Source organism: Haliaeetus albicilla, chromosome 2 (genome assembly GCF_947461875.1).
Source record: "Haliaeetus albicilla chromosome 2, bHalAlb1.1, whole genome shotgun sequence".
Classification (NCBI taxonomy): domain Eukaryota; kingdom Metazoa; phylum Chordata; class Aves; order Accipitriformes; family Accipitridae; genus Haliaeetus; species Haliaeetus albicilla.
The window spans coordinates 58,832,238-58,855,328 of NC_091484.1; the positions used below are offsets into that span (position 1 = coordinate 58,832,238).

At 39.4% G+C, this 23,091-nt stretch overlaps 1 protein-coding gene across 11 annotated transcripts in view; it reads left to right on the forward strand.

Moving 5' to 3' along the window:
- The window catches only part of CACNB2 (calcium voltage-gated channel auxiliary subunit beta 2), a 269,194-nt gene that overhangs the window by 234,105 nt on the left and 11,998 nt on the right, over positions 1-23,091 (forward strand). For all 11 annotated transcript variants that reach the window (XM_069776370.1, XM_069776389.1, XM_069776379.1 and 8 more), the window contains 6 exons: positions 1,232-1,312; positions 1,623-1,681; positions 6,232-6,341; positions 20,051-20,202; positions 20,924-21,019; positions 22,357-22,542. In XM_069776370.1, the coding sequence (XP_069632471.1) occupies positions 1,232-1,312; positions 1,623-1,681; positions 6,232-6,341; positions 20,051-20,202; positions 20,924-21,019; positions 22,357-22,542 (684 nt within the window). The remainder of the gene's footprint in view (positions 1-1,231; positions 1,313-1,622; positions 1,682-6,231; positions 6,342-20,050; positions 20,203-20,923; positions 21,020-22,356; positions 22,543-23,091) is intronic.

Sequence of the window (23,091 nt, forward strand, 5' to 3'; positions counted from 1 at the left end):
ACAAAAATGTTTTCCATGTTTTAGACTGCTTTAGACTGCTGCTTGTGTAGCATTGTGTGCTGTCACTGTATTAATGTCTGTCTTTGTGTTTTTGTGTTTTGGAATGTATATACTTATTTTAATGTTATTGTGAAACACCTTGGGATACATTGAGTACTGAAACAATGAACAATGACTGTATTCTGTGATCTCGACTGATGTATTTGTACTATGTAGGCATTTGAAAAATAGATCTGGCATACCTTTTTTCCATATCACCCACACATTCCTGGGTTTGGATTTCAATCATTTTTTCCCCCAAGACAAAGATAAACCAAACCTTCCCTTACAAACAAAAAACTCTTTCTGATAAGACTCATTCTCAGTGATATATATTGAGTAGCCATTTATTAAAGGAAAAAACCCCAGTTTAATTTGTTTATATTTTATTTTGATAACAATATAAAAACATTTGCAATCTTTGGAAGCAGGCAATCTTTTTATCTTTGTATTTTAAAATGCTTTTTATAAATTGTGCATGATACATCAGTAAGTAGTTTGGTGAATATCATACTAACAGAATCCATTCTTGGGCAGTGACAGGAACTTCCCAAAGTGGAAGGATTGCTATCCCAAGCTCTGTTTATGAAAATGTTCTAGAAATACTAACTTGATCAGTCATTATTTTGTTTTCATTTGCAAGTGAATTGCGGATGCAAATGTGGAAGTCAGACTATGAGTACTCCCATGGGAATTTGCAGTGGTGTCACAATGTTTTGTCAAGCGGTGGGCAGATCTGAACATAAAAAGAGATGTGTTATGCTTTTCCCGTCCCTTTTTGTTTTATTTTTCTCTTTCATAATTTGCCTACATAAAATTTTGGTGGGAAACAGATGTCACAGCTCTGGAGTCAATCATTTCAAATCGTTAACTGTTGGAAATAACCTTTTCAATTTACCAATTAGGAATTACGAACTGGGACATGTGAATGTCTCCAGAATAACAGTTTTATAGCTATCCAGAACAAATATGAAAACAGTAGGAAAAACAAAAGTCAAAGAAAAGCTTTTTCAAAAGAAATTCCTGAACCTTTTATGTCCCTATCCTCTAATACCTGTTTTCAGGAAAAGTTAATGAATCCATGATTCCTGTGTTGGTGACATCACTGGAAATTCAGAGTTCCTAATATTGTAAGTAATGTGTAACACTTACTCTAGGTGTTGTGATGCTGAAAGCTTTTTCTGTTTTGCAGACAGAGCACATCCCTCCCTATGATGTAGTGCCTTCTATGCGACCAGTAGTTTTAGTGGGGCCTTCTCTGAAGGGATATGAGGTAAGTGATTGTTGTGAATGGTTTATTTTGCCAAAAATATTGTGCTTCATTTGTAGTTGAATGTTCAAAGGTAATTAAGCTGAATAACATAATTTATATCATAGACAAAAGTCTAGACAGTTTTTACTTCTACTAGATAGCTGTTTATTTGTGTTTCATTTCATATCAGAATTCAGATTAAGAATAAATTACATTCCAGTCCTATTGTTCAGGTATAAGATGTACTGCCAACTTTATTACATATTATTATTAGCATCAAGTATTATGAATTTCCTATATGATTATGAATTTGTTGTTTGTTTCCTTCTAGGTAACAGATATGATGCAAAAAGCATTATTTGATTTTTTAAAACATAGATTCGAAGGGCGGTAAGTACTTTGCAATGCAAATCTACTTGAGTTCAGGTCCTATTTAGGTAGTACCAGGTTTTTAAGAAATAATTACTTTCTTTTTGTAGAAAAATAGGAATAGCAGCTAATTTCTTGATCAGTGGACTATAGTGTGGATTGGAAGTTTCCTTAGCACAGCACGCTAAGGCTGTGTTGCAGTGGAAAGTGTTCAGGGGCATATATTGAGAGTGGCAAAAAGGTTGTCTTCTTCTTGATGACCGTGACATTCACGCTCCAAATTGCTAGATATTTATCTACAGATTTAATAAATGTTTACTCTTAAAAAGTTATTTTGTTTAAGTATTTTTCTAATGGTATCTCATTACTGCTGCCTGGGTTCTGTACAAACTGACAAGGGCCACCATTCCTTCTCAGCTCTAGTTCCTTACAGTGGCATCTAACTTGGAAAGAGTGATACGAGATTCAGACTATGTAATGTATATGATGGCAAAACTCTTCATCCCTCAAGATGGGAGCTTGGTTTGACAGTAGTGCTGGACTCTGTAATGGGAAGTCTCAAAAGGACTTCTTGGAGGGGGGGCTGTCCTCCACCTTGCTGAAATAAGGTCACCCTTGGTAGCAGATGGGCTGCACTTCACTGGGTTTTGATCTGAGTGCTGTTACAGCCTGTCCCCCACAGCACACTAGGCAAGGTCCAATGTGATTTCATAGAATCATAGAATGGTTTGGGTTGGAAGGGACCTTAAAGATCACCTAGTTCCAACCCCCCTGCCATGGGCAGGGACACCTTCCATTAGACCAGGTTGCTTAAAGCCCCATCCAGCCTGGCCTTGAACACTTCCAGGGATGGGGCACCCACAACTTCTCTGGGCAACCTGTTCCAGTGCCTCACCTCCCTCAGAGTAAAGAATTTTTTCCTAATATCTAATCTAAATCTACCCTCTTTCAGTTTAAAACTGTTAGCCCTCGTCCTATCACTACACTCCCTGTTAAAGAGTCCCTTGCTATCTTTCCTGTAGGCCCCCTTTAGGTACTGGAAGGCTGCTATAAGGTCTCCCTGGAGCCTTCTCTTCTGCAGGCTGAACAACCCCAACTCTCTCAGCCTGTCTTCATAGGGGAAGCCCCCTGGTCATCTTTGTGGCCCTCCTCTGGACCCACTTGAGTAGGTGCATGTCTTTCTTATGTTGCCCCCCGCCCCCCCTCCCCCCAAACTGAACACAGTACTCCACGTGGGATTTCATGAGAGTGGAGTAGAGGGGCAGAATCACCTCCCTTGACCTGCTGGTCGCACTTCTTTTGATGCAGCCCAGGATATGGTTGGCTTTCTGGGCTGTAGACACACATTGCTGGCTTATACTCAGTTTTTCACCCACTAATACCCCCAAATCCTTCTCCTCAGGGCTGCTCTCAATCCACTCATCACCCAGCCTCTATTTGTGCTTGGGATTGCCCTGACCCACATGCAGGACCTTGCACTTGGCCTTCTTGAACTTTATGAGGTTTGCATGGGCCCACCACTCAAGCCTGTCAAGGTCCCTCTGGATGGCATCCCTTCCCTCCAGTGTGTTGACCGCACCACACAGCTTGGTGTCATGAGCAAACTTGCTGAGAGTACACTCAATCCCACTGTCCATGTTGCCGACAAAGATGTTAAACAGCGCTGGTCCCAATACTGACCCCTGAGGAACGCCACTCATAACTGGTCTCCACTTGGACATCGAGCCGCTGACCACAATCTTTGAGTGCAACCATCCAGCCAATTCCTTATCTACTGAGTGGTCTATCAGTCAAATCCATATCTCTCCAATTTAGAGACAAGGATGTTGTGCTGGACAGTGTCACATACTTTGCACAAGTCCAGGTAGATGATGTCCATTGCTCTTCCCTTATCCACCCATGCAGTAACCCTGTCGTAGAAGGCCACCAGATTTGTCAGGCACGATTTGCCCTTAGCGAAGCCATGTTGGCTGTCACCAGTCACTTCCTTATTTTCCACGTACCTTAACATAGTTTCCAGGAGGATCTGCTCCATGATCTTGCCGGGCACAGAGGTGAGACTGACTGGCCTGTAGTTCCCCAGGCCTTCCTTTTTTCTCTTTTTAAAAATGGGGTTTATGTTTCCCCTTTTCCAGTCAGTGGGAACTTCTCTGGACTGCCACAACTTCTCAAATATGATGGATAGTGGCTTAGCCACTTCATCCGCCAGTTCCCTCAGGACCTGTGGATGCATCTCATCAGGTCCCATGGACTTGTCCACCTTCAGGTTCCTTAGATGATCTCAGACCTGATCTTCTCCTCTGGTGGGTGGTTCTTCATTCTCCCAGTCCCTGCCTTTGCCATCTGCATCTTGGGCAGTGTGCCTGGAGCACTTGCCAGTGAAGACTGAGGCAAAAAAGTCATTGAGTACCTCAGCCTTCTCCATGTCCCAGGTAACCAGGTCTCCCATTTTCTTCTGGAGAGGACCCACATTTTCCCTATTTGAGCCTCCAGGCCTTACTGTAGTACAAATGTCAAATGACAATCCGTCTCTAAAATCAGTGGCATATTCTGTAATTCAGACATCATGGACCAGAGACATCAGCCACTTAGTAGTCCCTCTTTATATTATTCATGGTTGTCAAATCTCAGATATGTACGTTCAGAATTGGAAGTTAACAAAATAGTGAGTGTTGCAAGCAGAAACAAGTTATTGTGTCTTTATGTCTCAAGGTATTTTAGAGCATATCTTATTTTCAGTTGTAGATCCATTTGTGGCAGGGTGAATCTACAAATACTCTCAATACAATTGTTGTCTATAATAGCGGATTTGAAGCATCCCAAACTCCAGTAGCAATCTAAATTGGTACTCAAGGTCCTCAAGAAATTTGTATGGGAGGTTCTTAGATTCATGCTGCTTCTTTCACTGCCACTCTGCTGTCAAGCTGTCCCCACTCTTATTGCAATTGTTTTGCTATATGAACATACATATCCTTTGTTTTGAGAGCAGACTTTTCTTCCTGGTGCTACATATCTCAAAAGACGTTAAAATGACCTTAAAAAGACGTTAAAAGATCTTAAAATGAAACCCAGCATTTTTAGACTGATAAATCTAGCTTTGTTCAATATACCATAATTGCATTTGAAAAAGGGAAAAATTATTTTCTATTGCATGTAGGAAGGAGGACTGGCAGGAAAACCAAAACAAACCAAAAACCAAAAAGCTGTAAAAGTTTGCAATGTTCATCATTTAGCAAATACAGATAACTAATGAGTACCCCAAATTACATGTTGGATTTCATTTTGAGACTAATGGCATTATCTGGGAGGAGCTGCGCCAGAAATCACAATCTTTGTTTATGCTTTTAGCTTAAGTTAAATCATGCCTAAATTTCCAAAATGATGTTACTAATCAGTATTGTGCAAATAATTCTGTTTTTCTGTATTAACTTCTGGCTCTGTTACATTTTGTAGGGTTTTAGATAGATAGATACACATGTTGAGCTCATTGGGAAATGACCTATTTGGTTACATTTCAGATGAACAGCATCTGACTGTGCTTGCTAGAGAGGAGTCCTCCCTGTTCTTAGCAAATCCGTGTCTTCCTTTTAAATTGCAAGTAAAATCATACAAGGAAGAACAAGGGAATATCATCAATCTGGTTTAGCTCTCAGCACTGGAAAAATGTGACCCCTAAGCCTCATTAGACCAGAGAGTTTGAAAGGGAATTAATCCAAAGGGTGCATTTTGACCCTGTAAAGCAAAACAAACCAAGTTAACTGTTTTCCTAGGAAGAAGAATATGCAAAAGGTTATGCAGCAGGTCAGTGCAAACGACTGGAAGTAACCACTTCTTTCTTGGCTCATCTTCTCTCAGAAAGACAAAATTGAGCCTGCCAGATACTCAGTCCAGAGTTTACATTTGCATGGTTCTTTGTGTTGCAGTCCTCATTTTTAGGTGGCCAGCATATTGCTGGATCTTTCTGGAAAATTATAGGTAACTCTTGCACTTTGTTAAAAAACATATGCTAGTAAACTGAACAATAAAAATAAGAGTTTTGTGGCTGTACTAGTTTCCCTGCTAAGCCTTACCTTCACCTGTTAGCTCTGCATATCCCTGTATGTCTTATACTTATGGTTAAAGTAAACCAGGTTGTCATTCAGTACCTTTCAACAAATTAATCAAAATTAGGGAAAGGGGAAACCAGCCTATTCATACTGGGAATACTGATGCAAAGTCTAACCACATCAGGCCTGGAGCCCCCAGAGAAGTCCCATCTTCTGCAGCACATCTCTGACCTCCTTTTGCCTCCCCTCTCCCCGACACATGTAGCTTTGCAGTCAGTGGTCGTACTGCATTTCAGTACTGTACAGAAGGGGGGATGTCTTATCAATGGTTCTTGTAACAGTTTTAGTTAGATAAAGTTTCTTTTCTGTTGACATTGTCAAAGCATACTCAGCATCTCTGCTGAGAAGAACTTCTTTTCCTGTAGTCTTAGCCATCTTCTAGTGTTAAACAAGTGTCTTTTTCTCCCCACATCCCTGCAAGATAAATAACATTCTGTTCTATTTTACTGTATTTTATTTTTGCAGTATATCAATTACACGAGTCACAGCAGACATCTCACTTGCCAAACGCTCAGTGTTAAACAACCCCAGTAAGCATGCGATAATAGAGCGATCTAACACAAGATCAAGCTTAGGTAAGTACCTATATTGATGCTATCTACAAATTGGCTGTAAAGTATACTACTCAATTCATATGTGTAAGCTAAAAATAGCCTTCTCTCTGCTGTGAGAAAATCACTATTCCCATAATTCAGAAATCCTGGCACTAGAAATCTTTTTAAAATCACTACCAGGTAAACTTCATACAGTGCTGATTTTGGTTTATCCTGCTTATGTTCAGTTTTCATGTTTTGCTGTTTGCCTCTGTGGGGAGAAGTAGGCATCCATAAGGTAAATAAAACCTGAAGAGATGTTCTTCTGGTTAAATAGAAGTGACGGTTTCAGAATACCTGAAATTGTATGGCTATTATTGATATTTTGCATTATCTTCGATAAGATTGCTAGTAGTGATAGCTACTGATATTAGACATGAAAAAAATTATTGAAGGGAACATTTTCTGAGTTTTGTATCAGTTTAAACTAATGCTGAGGTTGGTACAAAAAATGAACAATCGAAAAGGGGAGATATTTTTAAAAAACTATATAGCTAGATACATAGCATACATATCTGTCATCTTACATGAGTCTTTTTGTACTGAAGCTTGTCCAGTTGTATAAGTAATTAAACGTTTATTAGCCAGAAATGAAAACAAGCTTAGCTGGGAAGATGTAACTAAATGTCACCATCTACAGTACAGGTGACTACACTGGAGCTTGTCATCCCAAGGTGTCCTTAGAGTAAACAGGAAAAGGTGGTTGCTTTGGAGTCTCAGCTCATGTGGACTGACCTCAGCCTTTCCTCTAGCACGAGGTGTATTCTATCTGAGGTTCTGCTGCCGCTGCTGGCCCATTCCCTGTGTAGGCACCTGGAGGTAGCTGAGATTAATCCTGCCAGGAGTCTGCGTACTCATGGTAGGGGACTCAGCTGAGATATGGGACACCCAAGCTCAAGTCCCTGCTCAAATACAAAAAAGAAGGAACTTGAACTCGAATGTCCTAGATCGCAGGTGAATGCTCCAGTGAGGTTTCTGTCTTTACAAGGCTGCAGATTTTTCTTAGTAGCCTTTGAGAGAGCTTTGTTTCCCCTGAACACAGCATTGTATCTTGAAATCTTGTAAATTTTGTGGAATAGGAGTCTCATTCATCCTACTAAATGGGTTCTTTATCAGTTTTATAACAAAATTTCTGAGTACACCTGTACTTTGAATATTTAACATTTGCCTAATATAGCTGTCCTTCTTAGAATGAGCTTCCCTACCTTAAAACATTTGACTTCCCTTTCTTGAAAATTTGCTTCTTAAACCCCTTGCTTTCAGCTGTGTGGAGCCTGTGAATCTTTACTTGCAAGTAGTCTGATAGCTTCCAAGTATGTCTTATTTTATGTGTTTTCAAATATCTGTACTGTAACAACATAATGAATATCTTTACATGCAAGAATATTCTTCTATGTGAATTTCAGTCTTGTCTCCAAAGTCTTTTAATAATCTAATGAAAAGATAAAGTGTCACTTGTTTTGAATAGAACTGAAAATTGGTAATAAGGATGGAGGTCACCCAGGCATGGAACAAACAGAACCATGGTGATTAATTTCCCAACTTGAACATCAAAGCATGTGCAATTTTGTGCAATGCTTCACAAATATATGCAGCAGTAAAAACCATATCATCTATTCCTCATTGTAAGATATTTTCATCTATATAAAAGAGCTATCACAAAAATTTATGCAGAAAAAAAATCTGTAAAAAATAAATGCAGCCAAATTGTGTACACCTTTATCTCATGGAGAACCTTACCCTTAAGAACATCAACATCTTTTCTTTGGGTCAAGGTATTTTTCTGATAGAGATATTTAAAATGGAAGTCTTGACAGAACCTCAGCTGGAGACACCCAGAAGATGGCAGTGATTATGTATATATGTAAATATGTGGATAGATAGATACGTCTCTCTGTTTTTTTGTAACAGGCCTATTATTATTACCCAAGATTTCCTGCTACATAACAGGTTTTCAGTTGCTTTTAATTTTTCTGAAAATTAACTGATTTATAAAATAATTTTCAATTATCTTGGGAAATATTAGTGAGAGCAACTAGGTCATTTTAACAATGAAGTTAGGGCAAAAATTAATTTTACCCATGTTAAAATATTCTCAAAACATTTTTTTTTCAGAAGCTGTAATACTCCCATACTTCTAATAATCTAGCAGTGTTTTGAAATTTGGTAGTGAATTGAACAATACATTTTTCTGGGCATTTTTTATGAAAATAGTGAGAAAACTTGATGAAATTACTAGAAGCTGCCATTAACACATGCCAGGCTTTGCATCTGAATTGCTTAAAGACAGCTCTTCCTGAGCGAGGTCCAGCAATGATGCTGAACAGAACCTGCCCCCGGCAGGCTGGATCAGGGCAGCCAAGCAGAGCTGAAGCAGGAAGGTGCTCATCTTTCAGCTGTCAGTCCCTACTTTGCTGTGCACCATGAAGTATGGAGTAAAAAGTTGTTTACTTTAAAAATGTTCAACTGGAGGAGCCGGTGGCTGGGCTAAGGGAGAAAGGCAAGTGGTGAAAATCCGTTATGGAAAAAGTTGGAGTTACGGAGTAGGAGCTGGGATAGTTGAACCCACTGGCAAAGTACCTCCAGGGTCTGTGCTCCAGACATGGGGTAAGCCATGGGAGGACAAAAACCAGCCGGGAAGGAAGTCAGGGAGGGAAACGATGTGGTAGCAGTGGGTTAGGAGGAAAACTGAGAAACAATAAAAGAACCTGGAGTCAGAAAAGGGAGCTGCTTTTATAAGGCAATGGCAAAACCCTTGTGCGAAGCAAAAGATAGAAAGTACAAGGAGTGTTAGAGCCTGTTCCCTTGCTTGCCTGCGATGTACCTCAAGGTAGATACAGACTCAGAATCAGAAAATATCATTGTAGCCTGCTGGTAGGTGGCCTCTTCTAGCAGCAGTTCACAAAGAAGATGACAACGTGCCACTGCTGTGAGTACTTAGTTGGCTCATGTACCAGAGGTGAGTGGCAATATCACACCATGTAGTGGAATTTTTATTTTTCAGTTTGTGTGATGAATTTGCTATAAGTCAACAAAAAAATGCTATTAAAAGGATATTATTTGGTTTACAAACTCAAGTTGTGCAAAATAAAGGTTAGGAAGTCACAGTAAGAAGGTTAACTGTGCAACTTCTTAGTATCTTTAGGTTATGTATGCTGTGATTCAGTCTTTGGTTATGTGTTCGCAGACTTATTTTCCACCAGTCCTCTGCCTTAGTTTTTTTGAAAAGTGTACAAACTAATGTGGGGAATTGGAATTGCTCAGTGAATTGCTGTTTCTCTTGCTATGAAACTTGTACAATGTATGAGGCAAGAAACTTCAGGAAGGCAAATGATCTTCTCTGAAAGCACAATAGGGCATTTTCAATTTAAATTTTGGGGGAGCAGGACAGGAAATAGTGATTTGACCAAAACTTTTTGTGGCAGTAAATCAAGCAGTTTTAACAGGAAAGATTTTGTGGATCCAAGATTGTATTTCTGATCATAAAGAGGAAGCTCCTTCATCACCCATCTTCTACCGTCCAAGGAACTCATACCATAGTAATTAAAACACATATTTGGAATGTAGGACACACAGAGCTGCTTATCAGTTGGCAAAGTATGGAGTTGCGTACTGATTGAGACAACAGCCCTACAGAAACAACTTTATTATATGTTCCTGAGCATGCTGTCTTATAATACAGACCACAAAAGGTTTGATTTGAGAGCTCTCTTGGCATTTCATACTTTATTAGTATTAGCTTTGCAGCTAAATAATATTCTCTTCTAATACAAGTTTCAGTCATAGATAAATCACTGAGTCGGGACTCAGGTTACATTAGTTCTTTTCTAGTATCTGCTGTAGGTCTGCTGACGGGTTCTGGAAGTGAATGCTTTCTCTACCTACATTTTCCCTTGTATAAAATAAGAATAATAGGTCCTTTTCTCCAAATCACTGCAAAAAAAAAAAAAGACAATTTCAGCAAACACCAAATTTGTGCTTTCTTTTTTTTTGTCCAGACTATCTACAATGACTTAGTACTGGTCCAGGTATTTCAGAATGGTATTTATTGCAATAAAATTCGATTTTGTTAATGAAAAACAGGGATTGTTTTGTTTAGGTTTGGGTTTGGTTTTTTGTTCTGTTTTGTTTTGTTTTGCTCTGAACCGGTCTCCTGGCTGCACGGCTGTGGGACATGGGGGAGATGGGTTGCTGTCTGCCTCTCTCCTCCTTGAACAGTCAGGGGTGCATGGACTGAGACCCATGTGTTTATTTCTACATTCATTATCATTTAAAAACAGCTTTTTATTATAGCAAATATAGCTCCCCAGAACTGCTTTATGTTAATCCAAATCCCTTCCCCCTTCCAGGTTCGGTGGAAAGCTATTCCTTTACTCACCCACCTTTGTGTAGTGGTACCTCATGCAGCTAGACAGTCAAGCTAGTAGTGATTTATGCCTCAGTTATGCTCATGCTTGTGAGCGGCAGTTGTAACTGCAGCAGAGAAGGCTATTTCTTAGACTTTTGAAAATATATTGTTGGATTTTATGTAAGTTATTATTTTAATAAGTGTTCTATCAATGAGTTAAGATACTACAAAGGTAATATATTTGATATATCAATAACAAATACTTTTTTCTGGGAAATAAACAAACCTTTTTTTGAGAACAGCTCTTACCTTATCGCCCAATATAGGCTTGCAGAATTGTGATTATTGTTCGTTATTGTGTATAGCACGGTACAGTGGAGTGAGCGCCATTATTTGGAACTGATTTAGTAGATAACCCAGAATTAATGTCAAGGAGGCATAGACAAACAATGTGATAATCAGGAGTAGGAATTGTCATAAGGAACTGGATTTACGGGATTATAGGGAAGTCTCAATGGGCTTAATGCTACACGTGCCTATTGACTGAAAGTTTGCTTCTGCAAAGGCATCAGTTAAAAATAGGCTTGGGATTTGACTCATTGGAAACCAATGCTACCACTGAATATTCTAGTGCAAAATTAATGTATCCAAGAATTTTAGTACAGTCTTACTCCTCTCCTATATGAAAGCTTGTTTTGTACATAAAGAGAAATGTTTGCTTGTCAATACTGTTATATGTTTAATGTGTGGAATGCTGGAACTAAATTTAAGGAAAGGGCAATTGATTCATTTCCTTAAAAGCCTAGAAGAAATCTGTAATTTTGAAAAGACTTTTCTCTCCAACAAGGTACAGTACATGGTTAAATCTCATTCACCTGAAAATCAGTCCCAACTGGCTTAGTTAAATTTCTGTATGTACACATGCCATTTGCAGAAACTGCTGAACCAGCTTTGTGCTTTTGCTGCATTTCTTCATCAAAAGGACCCAAACCTTTTTCTTGTTGTTTCTGTGTATGTTACGCTTGTTATAACCTTACCTCATGCTGTATGCTTTGTACAAGAACCTGATTGTCTCGGCTTTTTCCATTCTTTGCTTCATTAATGCTCTCCCTTTCCAGATGTTTTGGGTACGTATACAAGCTTGCAAGTTAGTTTTCCTGCTGTTTTGTGTTCAGTGCTTTATTGTACCTCACAGAACCACCGTGTGTTTCTCGTAACTGGCTCACTGATAGACAAAAGCCAATCCTGTACTGTGTTGCTAAGTATTTCTTTTAGAAAATCTTGCTGGTTTTCCTTATTTATTTTCAAGTAATTCTAAAAATAAAGTTGAGATTGACAAGTAGACGCTGAAGATAGGTCTTCCACTGTAAATTTCTAAGGTGTGTGCACCTAATCTGCATATTCTAACACAGACATGTGAATGTTGATGTAAAATATGTCATTGTGTATATGGTAAATTGATTGCAGTCAAATGGCTGGGAATCTGTTTGTTTTCTGTGTGCACATGCAGTAACCTGTCAGGCATTACATGCACCCAATTTGCATATGCAGTTGAGTGCCTACCTTTGGAAAGTTGTCTCTAGAAAGTGTATAGAGCTCCCATTCATATCATTAGGTTGATATCCCAGAGTTTTGTCTTCTGAAGATGAAACATAAATGCTTGAAGAAATAGTAATGGATTAATAGTAGTGCAAATTTCAGACTTGTGTTTTTATTTTCTTGATATCTGTGTGAAAAGCCAGTTGAATGCTTGAAACTACGGTAACAATTTATTATATATATACATATGATGTTGTTATGTATTCTCCATGTTTGCTAATTTAATGACTTTTGTTGTATATGATAAATTTCAAGTAAATGCTTCCCCAACTATAAATTAAAAATAAACTTGAAGGAGTTCTAGCTAAGCCTCATAAAAATCCTTCCCTACTTACAGGGGCCATGGAACAGGAGTGCAAAACTGGGATTTAACCAAGAGTGTATTTCCATTACAAAGTCTCAAGGATCTAATGTAGTTCAAAAAGAAGAAAAAAGGTGTTCGATGTGTTATGGAAAATCCTGATTGTCCCTTTGTAGTTTTATCTTCAAGATAGCTGGGACAAATGTCCAGAACTCTCACTTGCACACGTTAAATCCTCAGATATGGTAAAGTAATCTGCTAAACTTGAAGCTACCTTGAACCGGAATGCTATAATGTAGCAGCCAAGAGCTTTTGGGTTATCATGAGGATGTGGCTACACTTCATTTTGCACACAGACGGGGAACAAGTAGCATGAAGATCCTGAACCTGGTATAATTTATCAGCCTCACATGTCTCTAAATGCTCTTTTATCCTGCTGGCCAGCCTTGATTTTGTTAATATCTAAGGCCAGAGTCTCTCTAATGAATTCTCCAGGGAGTTCTGTGTTAGAAGTTTGATACTAACTTTGCAATATTCTAACTTACAAATAATTTTTGGTACAGTATTGGTGAAGTATTTTAATGAAATTTCCTGAGTGTTTCCAAAGGATATATGGGGGAGGAAAAAAATAATTCTTTATTTCTGTAAATTAGAGAGAGCTCTCAGCAACATGTCACTATATTTTCTCATGGCACTGCACTGAAATATGTATGATTGATAACTATATTGAAACAAAACGTGCTAGAGACAAAGCAATATAGCAATGTGTTAGAATAATATTTAAGCTTACAGATATCTGTATAATAACTAAGACACGAGGATAGGTGAATGAAATATTTTTAGCAAGTTAGCTGTTTGCTTAAGAATACAGTTTGCTTCCCTTAAAACTATTCACACCTGTAGGTTTAATTGATCCAGTATTTTTTCTTTGTCCTAGGCTCATGGAACTGATAAAAAGTTGGTGTCTGTGTCCTCATTTTATCCAAGAGTAAGAGTTTGGGTCATTTAACCAGAATGCAGAAGAGTCTGGGTTCATATCTGTTCTCTGCTAACAGAGGCATAAGCTCATAATTTCCATCGCCATGACAGGGCTATGATCACCTTTACGATGGTTGTCAGTTGGTCCTGCTGAGTCTTACGCACTTTGCCTAATAATTAAACTTTCCCTGGAGAAAGAACTGGAATCCACGTGTTTTGCCTCCCACTCTAAGCATCAGGCTACAGAGTCAGTATCTCTCCCACTCAGTGAATACGCAAATGTTTTGCGAGTGGCACACCGTCAGCAGGAGGGGTTGAATAGCCAGCAGTGGAGTGGTTCCACATCCTATCTGTGAGAAGGGCTGAGCATTTTTATTTATGTTTGTTCTGAATAAAACAACAGACCTAGGAAACGCTTGCTTAGTGTCTATGTATGGACCAGAGCTGTAAAAGCCTATAGCACTTCACTGAGTAATGAGACATGGTGGAGAAATATCCAAGTTAGTGCCAGCCTGATGTGATGATATCCGTTCTGAACTATGCAGAGACACTTGCTTGGTCCCCTGGGCAAAATAAACGTTAGACTGCTTCTTTGCCCAGTCTTACTATCCCAATTGCTCGCTAGCAGAGTGTAGGGGAGCTTAATGATGGGAGCAGCACTGTGCTGCTGCAGGGCACCTTCTGGAGCGGCTGTGGTTCTACCTGGTGCAGTCATCTCGGTGCAGCTCTCCCCTCTGCAGTGCTCATCCACTCGTGTTTCTGCTGCAATCTGATGATTTCAAGCTTTTCCATTCGTAAGCCATTAAAATTTACTTCCAGTTTAAACCTGGCATCAGAAGCATCATTCCATGAATGCTATTGTTTCGCTAGCCAAGAGAAATAGGGGAGGAAGTAGACTTTTTCATGTGCTAGTTAGTATTTTTAAATGACGCTACCTGTTTTATATTTTCACATAATTACAGTATTGCATTTCAGGAGGTATTAGTCCATTATAAATAGATCTTGGTTATGCTGAGGTTTCCAAACATCACATTCTTGCTTATCACATATCTGTAAATACCACTTGGACACGTGTGTGCATTCAAGGCCGTCTGAATTCTGTCTAAACTGAGCCTCAGCAGGCAGGAAGAGGAAAACCCTGTTTTCCTGCAGCACCTCACTCCACAGTCCCCCTTCAGCGGAGCCCAGACGGGAGCGCCAGGCAGAGCAGCAGACATGCTCCTCTCCTTTCTGCCTTATCCCTCGCAGGAGCCCCATCTGTCAGGCATGAGTAACACATGCAAGCCGCTTTCCCTGGAAAATATTGTCATCCTCCCACTCCCACCCTCCCCTTTTTATGTAACAAGCTAGTGGCTAAGGGATTTGGTTGAGACCAGGGAAATCGAAGTATATTCACCAAACGATATTTATGTTAGAAATTTGATTAAAACACCTGTAATCCAGGTAGATTCTGGCCCTTTGCCTGAGGACTAAGCTAGAGCATTTATTCCCTCTTACTTGCTTCTGTTCCCCTCCAAGACTTTTTCCTTCTTAGCTGGGTACGCTGGAGGGGAGGCACGGAGGCTTCTGCTCCCCAGCATTGCCACCGGTGTGGGGTGGGACACCTAATCCTGCCTGGAGACCACGGGGCTGAACCTCCTGGCTGGGGAAGGGACGGAGCCAGCTGTCCCTTGTGCAGCCAGCCCCCGCTGTTAGCTCCCTGCCTACCCAGAGCAACCTCGGTGCTTGAGGGGAGAAAAGGGGAAGATGACAAGAAAGAGGCCAAGCATTTACCTACCTGTGGGGTTTCTTACCGGCTTGCTCCAGACTGCTCGCACACCGTGTAGCTTTCTGGATCACCCTCAGTGGCATCTTGGTCTCTTCGCTTTGTATACTCTACAGTGAGCACAGGCATCTAACGTAGTTTGGGATAGCCTGCTGTGGCCAAGTACCTGCATTCTGGTTAGTACAATACCTAATGTAGACACTTTGGTGATTTTGCCGGCAATATAAGCATGTGTAGACAAACGCATGCTCCCAAATTAAAATTTAAAATCTGAATTCTGTCGGTCCAGCTCATGATTTACTTCTTAATCAAGGGGGGTGTGGGCACAACTCAACAGTCATCGCTTCCTTTTTGTTTTTCTTTTTTCATTTTCTTGGATTTCATTTATGACCTTTATCCATTTCTCAGCAGGTTTTTTGGTGTGATACTTTCAATGTGCTTTTAAGGCACTGAGGATATATAGCACTTTTGTTTCTTTTGCCTTTGTTTTGGAATTCCTGAGGCTGCCTTAAACAGCTCATTTCTTTATGGTCATGGAATTTAGTGATTAATTATTTTTAAGTAAGCATGCTTGTTTAAAAGAATTAGCATAAGAAAAATCATGGCTACTGATGTCTGTTCTCCTTAATTGATAAAATTATTTGAAAGCTATTTGTGCAAGGCGTTGCTAATCATTTTTATATGACATGCATTGACATAGGTACATTCTTTTCATGCTATATGTCTGTAATATCAGGAGCTCTGTTTAGAAAAATAGAACACTTAGTCTCTGCGGCTGTTGCAGTCCAAGTAATAATTTACAGATCTGTTTCTATGAACAAAACAGTGCCACCAATACCACAGACAAGTAGACAAGGTCAAACTGAATAGGATATTGAAGTCATACTGTACTCAGCTGACAGTATGTGAACTTCGCTGTTCCTGCTGAAGATCAAAACCTGTTTGCTGCATGTAAGCAATACTTTGTGGTTCTAATTTGACCTTTGCAGGCCATAAGTATGGCCATTTTTCATTGCGTATCCATCACAAAACCACCATCTCATCAGGGTCTTCCTAAAACATAGTGCTGATGTAGCAACTGCTCTGTCAGGCTGGGTGTCCCAGTGATTCCTGGCTGCTATCGAAGCTTTCTGTCCAGGTTTGAAGAAGGATTGTGTTTCCCCAACTGTGTGGAGTAGAGAATGTTCTTTTACCATGGCATTGTATAAGTGACCCTAAATTCTACCGTAGTTCATCTTGTTATTTAGTGAATTGACACAGATGCAATGCAGTGTTGCTGTGTCTTTGCCTTTACCTTAGGTGAGATTATTGTGGTGAACTGTTACATTTTTTGCTTGAAATTCACTTGTAAGGTCCAACCGGTGTAAAGAATATTTTTCTGCCCCCATAACAGGATAAGCCATTTACTTGTGCTCTCATTGCACTGAATTTCTGTTCATTTCAGGGTACAGTAAGGCTATTTGGAATTAATATATGGGAGTAAGTTTAAAGTGCAATATTTAAAGTTGTCTGGGAGATGTGTTCTTCTTGTTTCTTAGAGTTGACCCCTCATTGTATGGAATAAATAGTCGAGTGCCCCTTGTCATTTAAAATAAGTTCCCTTTCTGATTACCAGGGAAGCCATATCAAATAGATTGTAAAGGACACTTTAAAATTTGGTAGCTTGTTTCTGGTTTTGAGCGTTGTAGCTGGACTGCCAGCATTTCATGATGATTGTCACAGTAGATCTAATTATGTTTATGCCTCTCATTATGATTGACAAATACAATTTATTGGAGTTAATTGTTACAGCCTCACTGTTACGCCCCTCCAGTACATCAGAAGGCACATTATTATAAATAGATTATATGAATAGAGGTGGGAAGATTGTTAAGCTATTACTGTGCTGCTTTCAGGATACCACACTGTCATTGTTCTCGGCTCCCTTTTCTAACTACCAGTGACATTTGTGTTACTATCTCCACATGACATGTAGGGTTCTTTGCTTACTTTGGTCAAGAGTCTGATAGAAAATTTGTGCTGAGTGTCTTGTTGGGAAAGAGTCTTTACAGGTATAGAATTTGGTTTTTGAGAGATGTTGCTAAATAAAGATGAAAACCAAAACTGCAGCAGTAGATAAAACCTTTGTCATCTAATAAGAGAAGCTACTATTATTAAGTAACTGCAATACTCTTATGTGTAGTAAAAAGTTAGAATACAAGGAAGATTTCAAGCAAAATGCAGGCTTTTCCAGAAGCTGAAGAAGTACTCTAAGGGACAGGAGATCAGGACCTCTTTGGCAATCTCTGTGGCATTTTTTCCATCCACTTTTGACTGGAGAGGTAGAGGCACAACATACTAGTTCATCAACCATGCAGTGTAATTCCTTGAACTTTTCTCCTATACCCAAGTTAAGAAAAATAAATACTGAAATACTTTTTAATTGATGGAAAAGATATCTCTCCATCTTCAGACTCAGGTGGAAGCTATTGGTTCATAGGACCATATTTACCTGCAATTATTGCCCTGGGCATGTTTCACAATAGAAGATACCCTGAGGCATACTCTGCCGTGGCAAAGGGTTGTTTCAAAAAGTATGGCAGGAAATCTAGTTCACAGAGATGTATTCTATACTGGCAGAAACGTGCTTCCAGCAGTGTAGCAAATACTGCTTCCCCAGACAAAATTATGGTACACTGGCAAAAAGACAGATTTTGCTGGTTACAAATTGTCTTGAACAAAGGGTTTTAGAAATCTGAAATGGTTTTAAAATGATACATTAACTGATATTGTTATACTGACTGAAGTGTTGAGCCTGGTTTGAAATTGCAGGAAAGCAATCCAAACTCTATCATCAGAACAGTATGTCAAATTATCTCTGATATGTTTATTCTAGTTGTCATTTGGACTTAAATTAGGGATATCTTCTACTAAATCACTGAGACAATGGTATTCAGTCATTCGAACAATATCTCTGTGCAGGACGTTGCAGAAAATGTAATTGTGAATGTGCCAAGAACCATCAGAAATTCTGTCTTCAAAAATGTGGTCGTAATTCAGACAGCAGCTGGACCACAATGCTTTTATTGACAAGCAGGAAAGCACACACTGATGCTTTGCATACCAGCACACCATGCACATCTCACAATGTTCTCTGCTGTGAAAGACTGACTGGCATGTACTCAGCCAAAATTGGAGGTAACTACAGACAGATGGAGGTGATCTCTAATAGATCCAAAACAATGTCAACTCCTCCAATAGAGATCATCATATAGAGATTTTCTGATGGCCATTTAAGATGTTACTTTATAAAATGATTGTAGTAGTCACCTATTGATCTGGAACCAAAAGACTTTGAGCTAAATGGAGACTAGCAGGGATGCTTTGCTCTCTCTTGGAAATTTTGCAACCTTGTCATGGTACCTAATTTATTCAGTTGCTATTCTAAGATAACAAAAATCAATCTCTTCATACCTCTTGAAAGAGACCATTCTCTACAGAAAACTCTCTCTAGCCAGATCAGATAGGCCGTGTTTTCAAGCAAAAGTAATGCTTGTGCCAGTGTAATAGATAAAATGCTGATAGTGTAATTTCAAGAAACTCTCTAATAAATGAGTTATGATGCCTCTTGTTGACATTTAAGTTTCTGTTGGTTATCTTCTAATATTTACTTTGAATGGGCTAGGTATCTAATGTGGTTTTGGTTCATGGAGTGCGTGCAACCTTTAAAGGGAAACCTATCTGAATTACAATCTTCTCTGGCTCTGCAACTTTCTTTATAGACTTCCACAAATCACCCAACTTCTGTAATTTCTCTGTGAAGCCAGCCTATAGCAAGATTTGAGCAGGAAAATGTGATTCCATTTCAAGGATGAATTTGCTATTATAAGATTTAATTTTGTTTCATTTGGGAATGAAGACATCTATGTCACTTGAGAAAGTGGACACAGTCCATCTGTCTTGGAGAGGTTTGCCCTGGAAACTAATGTCGGTCAGCCAGGGTGCTGAGGAGCTGGGAGCATGAGTTACCAGAAGACAACGTGACTTTTTCCGGGAAATCACATTTCCAAAACTCCTGGGGTTGTGAAGAGGATACCATAGCATAATTTGGATTATTGAATTGGGGGGGTGGGGGGGTGGAGTTTTAAAGTGTTTTACACATAGTAATCAAATTTTTAATGTGGTACCATACTGAGGCCAGTAGATGAAGGAAATTCTGTTTTCCTGAGCTTTGATAAGTTGAAGTAAATGGAAAAAAGGAGCTTCTGCTAATATAGATGCCTCAGTACGTCTTAATGCCTATCTCGGACACTCCAGTTTGAGCAAATTGATTACTAAGTAAGATTAAAGTCTGAGCTGAAATTATTTGCCTGTAGGAGATCAACGGCACAGTAAGATTACCATGTGATGCAGCAAGCATTCTTACCTCTTTTTTTTCTTACATACATGGACTGGGGTTTTTTGTAAGAAAGTATCTTTCCAAGCTGGGATTGCAGGAAGCCATGGAGGTGAGAGGCAGGCAGTGCTGCTTGCAAGGCGGGGGGGGCGGAAATGCTCTCATTAATGTCATATTCATTTCCCTAGTGTGCCAGGGACGTGCATGGCTAACAACTCCCGCCAGCCGGAGGAGGAGCAACACATCAGTCTACCACATTTTTACATTTCTTAAAACTAATCGCCTTTTAATATTTTCATAACTCTAATTTTCTACTTATCTGCAGCTGAAGTTCAAAGTGAAATTGAACGGATTTTTGAATTAGCAAGGACACTGCAGTTGGTAGTGCTTGATGCTGATACCATTAACCACCCAGCTCAACTAAGCAAAACCTCTCTGGCTCCCATTATAGTATACGTAAAGATTTCTTCTCCTAAGGTAAATATTTTATTGATATTCATGCTGTTTCAGTCTTCTCTTTTTATTTTTTTTCCCCTTTTTTGGTCTTAAATGCAGATAATCTCATTACAGTTCAGAGCTGTACATTGTTACTGCTTCTCTTTGGATGGTGAAATATTATTAATCAAAAAAGTATCTTAGCTCTGGTGTTACCAAAACCCATTTTGGAAAAGGTGCCGTAGGTCCAATGTTTTTTTTAATTGGGACTGCACGTTAGTATCAATCACGTAAGTAATGCTAATAGTTTGTTACATCAAAATAATACAGAAATGAAAGAAAGATTTTCACATAATGAATATCAGACTTATGAGTAAACTTTAACATCTCCTGGAAATGTACTCTTTCATTCTGTGAAAAAAACCTACACAGGCCTTGTGAAGAGGCATTTGAAAGAGAAGAATGAATTATGGGAAGAGAACTCAGGAGAGCAATTAAAGAATTTCAACTTAGAAACAAACAAAACCAGAAGCAGCAGAGGAAAATAGGAGGGGAACATTTAAGTGCTTGTAACAGGAAAGGAGATGTTGGGAAGTAAATTAGCTTGTTCTGGATGTAACAGCATGGGAAATGCGCCTGAAGCCAGCAAATGAAGAATTTGATCTGCTCAAGTGGACAGTTAGAAATGTAAACATTTCAAGTGGTTATATGTGTACATTAAGTCCGAACCTGCTCGCTTTTATTAATGTCTTATTTTTCACAGGTTTTGCAGAGGTTAATAAAATCTCGAGGGAAATCTCAGGCCAAACACCTTAATGTACAGATGGTGGCAGCTGATAAACTGGCACAGTGTCCTCCCGTGAGTTACTGTTAATTTATGTCTCATCTTTGAAAGGTGCCTTTCTTTTCAAGCACGAGGTTGATTACGTAATTTCTGGGAATATTTGCCCTCTTCTGGCCATATTTCACTATTGCTTTTTTGCAGAACACCTCCTGAGGTCTCTGGGCTCTGCACAAAGGTGCAAGGAAAAACAGTCCTAGTCACAAGCAGTTATTAGGATGTGTGCTGAATACATTCACCAGTCGAACAAGCTGAGCATTTGTTTTACTTGATAATTCTTTTGGGGTTATTGGTCTAAAAATGAACCCTCTTAGTGACCGTGCTTTACCTCTGGCAGTTTAGGGTAAGGCCAGTGGTTTGGTAGCTCCTTTTGGGCATATGTCACCACAGCCCATCACTGCTGGCATTCTTGGTCACAGTTTTGGCAAAGAGCTGTGGGGTACTGTGTAGCTGAGAGCTCTGCAGTTCTTCTGTTGATGTGCACTGAAGCAATTTCTTGCAACTTCTACCTATAAAGTGGAGAAGATGAGACCCCAGCTGTGTTTTAAACATGGCGAGCAATATTACCTGCATACTCAACTGTCAAGAGTATGGGTAAGAGACCAGAAGATGAAGGTTCAGTTCAGTTGCAGATACGGGAATTTGCTTTAGTTACGGAGCTGAGTGAGGGGGATGTTTTCATCATTTAAGTTCAAGCATCTCGGAGACTAGCCTCCTCAGGTCCCCAAGAAGTCAATGAAGAATGCTAGAGACCTGCTTAGGCTCTCAAAGCTGCCTGCAGGAGGACTTCTGTCTCCCTGACCAGGGAAGGAATAGAGGAAACTCACCTCCTAACTTTAGATGCCTAAAATTAGACCATGTGACTAATCTCTTACCTAGTATTTGTATGACACTTGGAAACTGGATTATCTGTATTACTTGTGTTTGTTACTGTTGCTAGTTACTGATCTTAGTTTGTCTTAGTTTTCTAGATAGGGGGAGTCTTTAGACATTCTAGATACGGAATCCCGTTTCTTGCCATTCCATTTTGTTCCAATAGCTACAAACTTCAATATTTAACCTTTCTTTCTGGATATTTGAGTTTTAAGATTTGTTCAAACTGCCTCTTCCTATCTTCATTAACTGTGCATTACTAAGTGCAAGTCATGAGGGCTTGTTTTAGCAAGTGTAATATTAGTTCTAGTTATGATTGCTGTCTTTTGTATCAATTGCATTTAAAAAAAAAGGGTGAATATCTTAACACAAGTATTAGAAATGTGGTTCATTTTTGATGAAGGGAAAGTGTGGTCATCCATGTCTCTAGCTGATCTCCCTTTAGCTGGTGTTTATTCTCACTAAAACCTTTCCTTTATCAGGAAATGTTCGATGTAATTCTTGATGAGAACCAGCTTGAAGATGCTTGTGAGCACCTTGCTGACTATCTGGAAGCCTACTGGAAGGCCACACATCCACCTAGCAGCAATCCTCCTAACCAGCTTCTCACTCGCACACTTGCAACAGCCACTCTTCCTATTAGCCCAGGTCCAAATATTAATTTACAGGTACAGTTTTTATGCCATCTTTTCTCTTTTTTCTATCAACTTCTTCCTCTTCCAAAGCACAGTGGTAGTCTGATACTAGAATATGCTGAATATGTCTTACTGTTGTTGACAGAGTAAGAGCTTTTTCAGTATACATTCACCTATTTTCAGTATAAAAGGCAAATACAGGCACGTTATTGTTATTGCTATTATATTCACAGTAGCATGTGTTTGCGTATTGACTAGGGGGCTGCTTTTCATTCTAATGACTAAGCCAGCCTGACTGAAAACATATGGTGATGTGAAGTGAAATACTTAAGATTTCATTGTGCCCAGGACACCACTGTGCCAGTAATATGCATACCAGCCACAAGCATTTTTATAGTTGGCCATATGTAATCCAATCAGAGGAATAAAACTGGGCTAATATGATGCACGTTACAGCCTCTGGTAACTCTCTGAGTGATGGGCACACTATGGCTAATAGGCAAATCCCAGCCCCAGAGGCCCTGCGTGACAAATTGGGTTATGTACAGACCAGATCCACAAATGTTGCAGGGAATCTGTTCC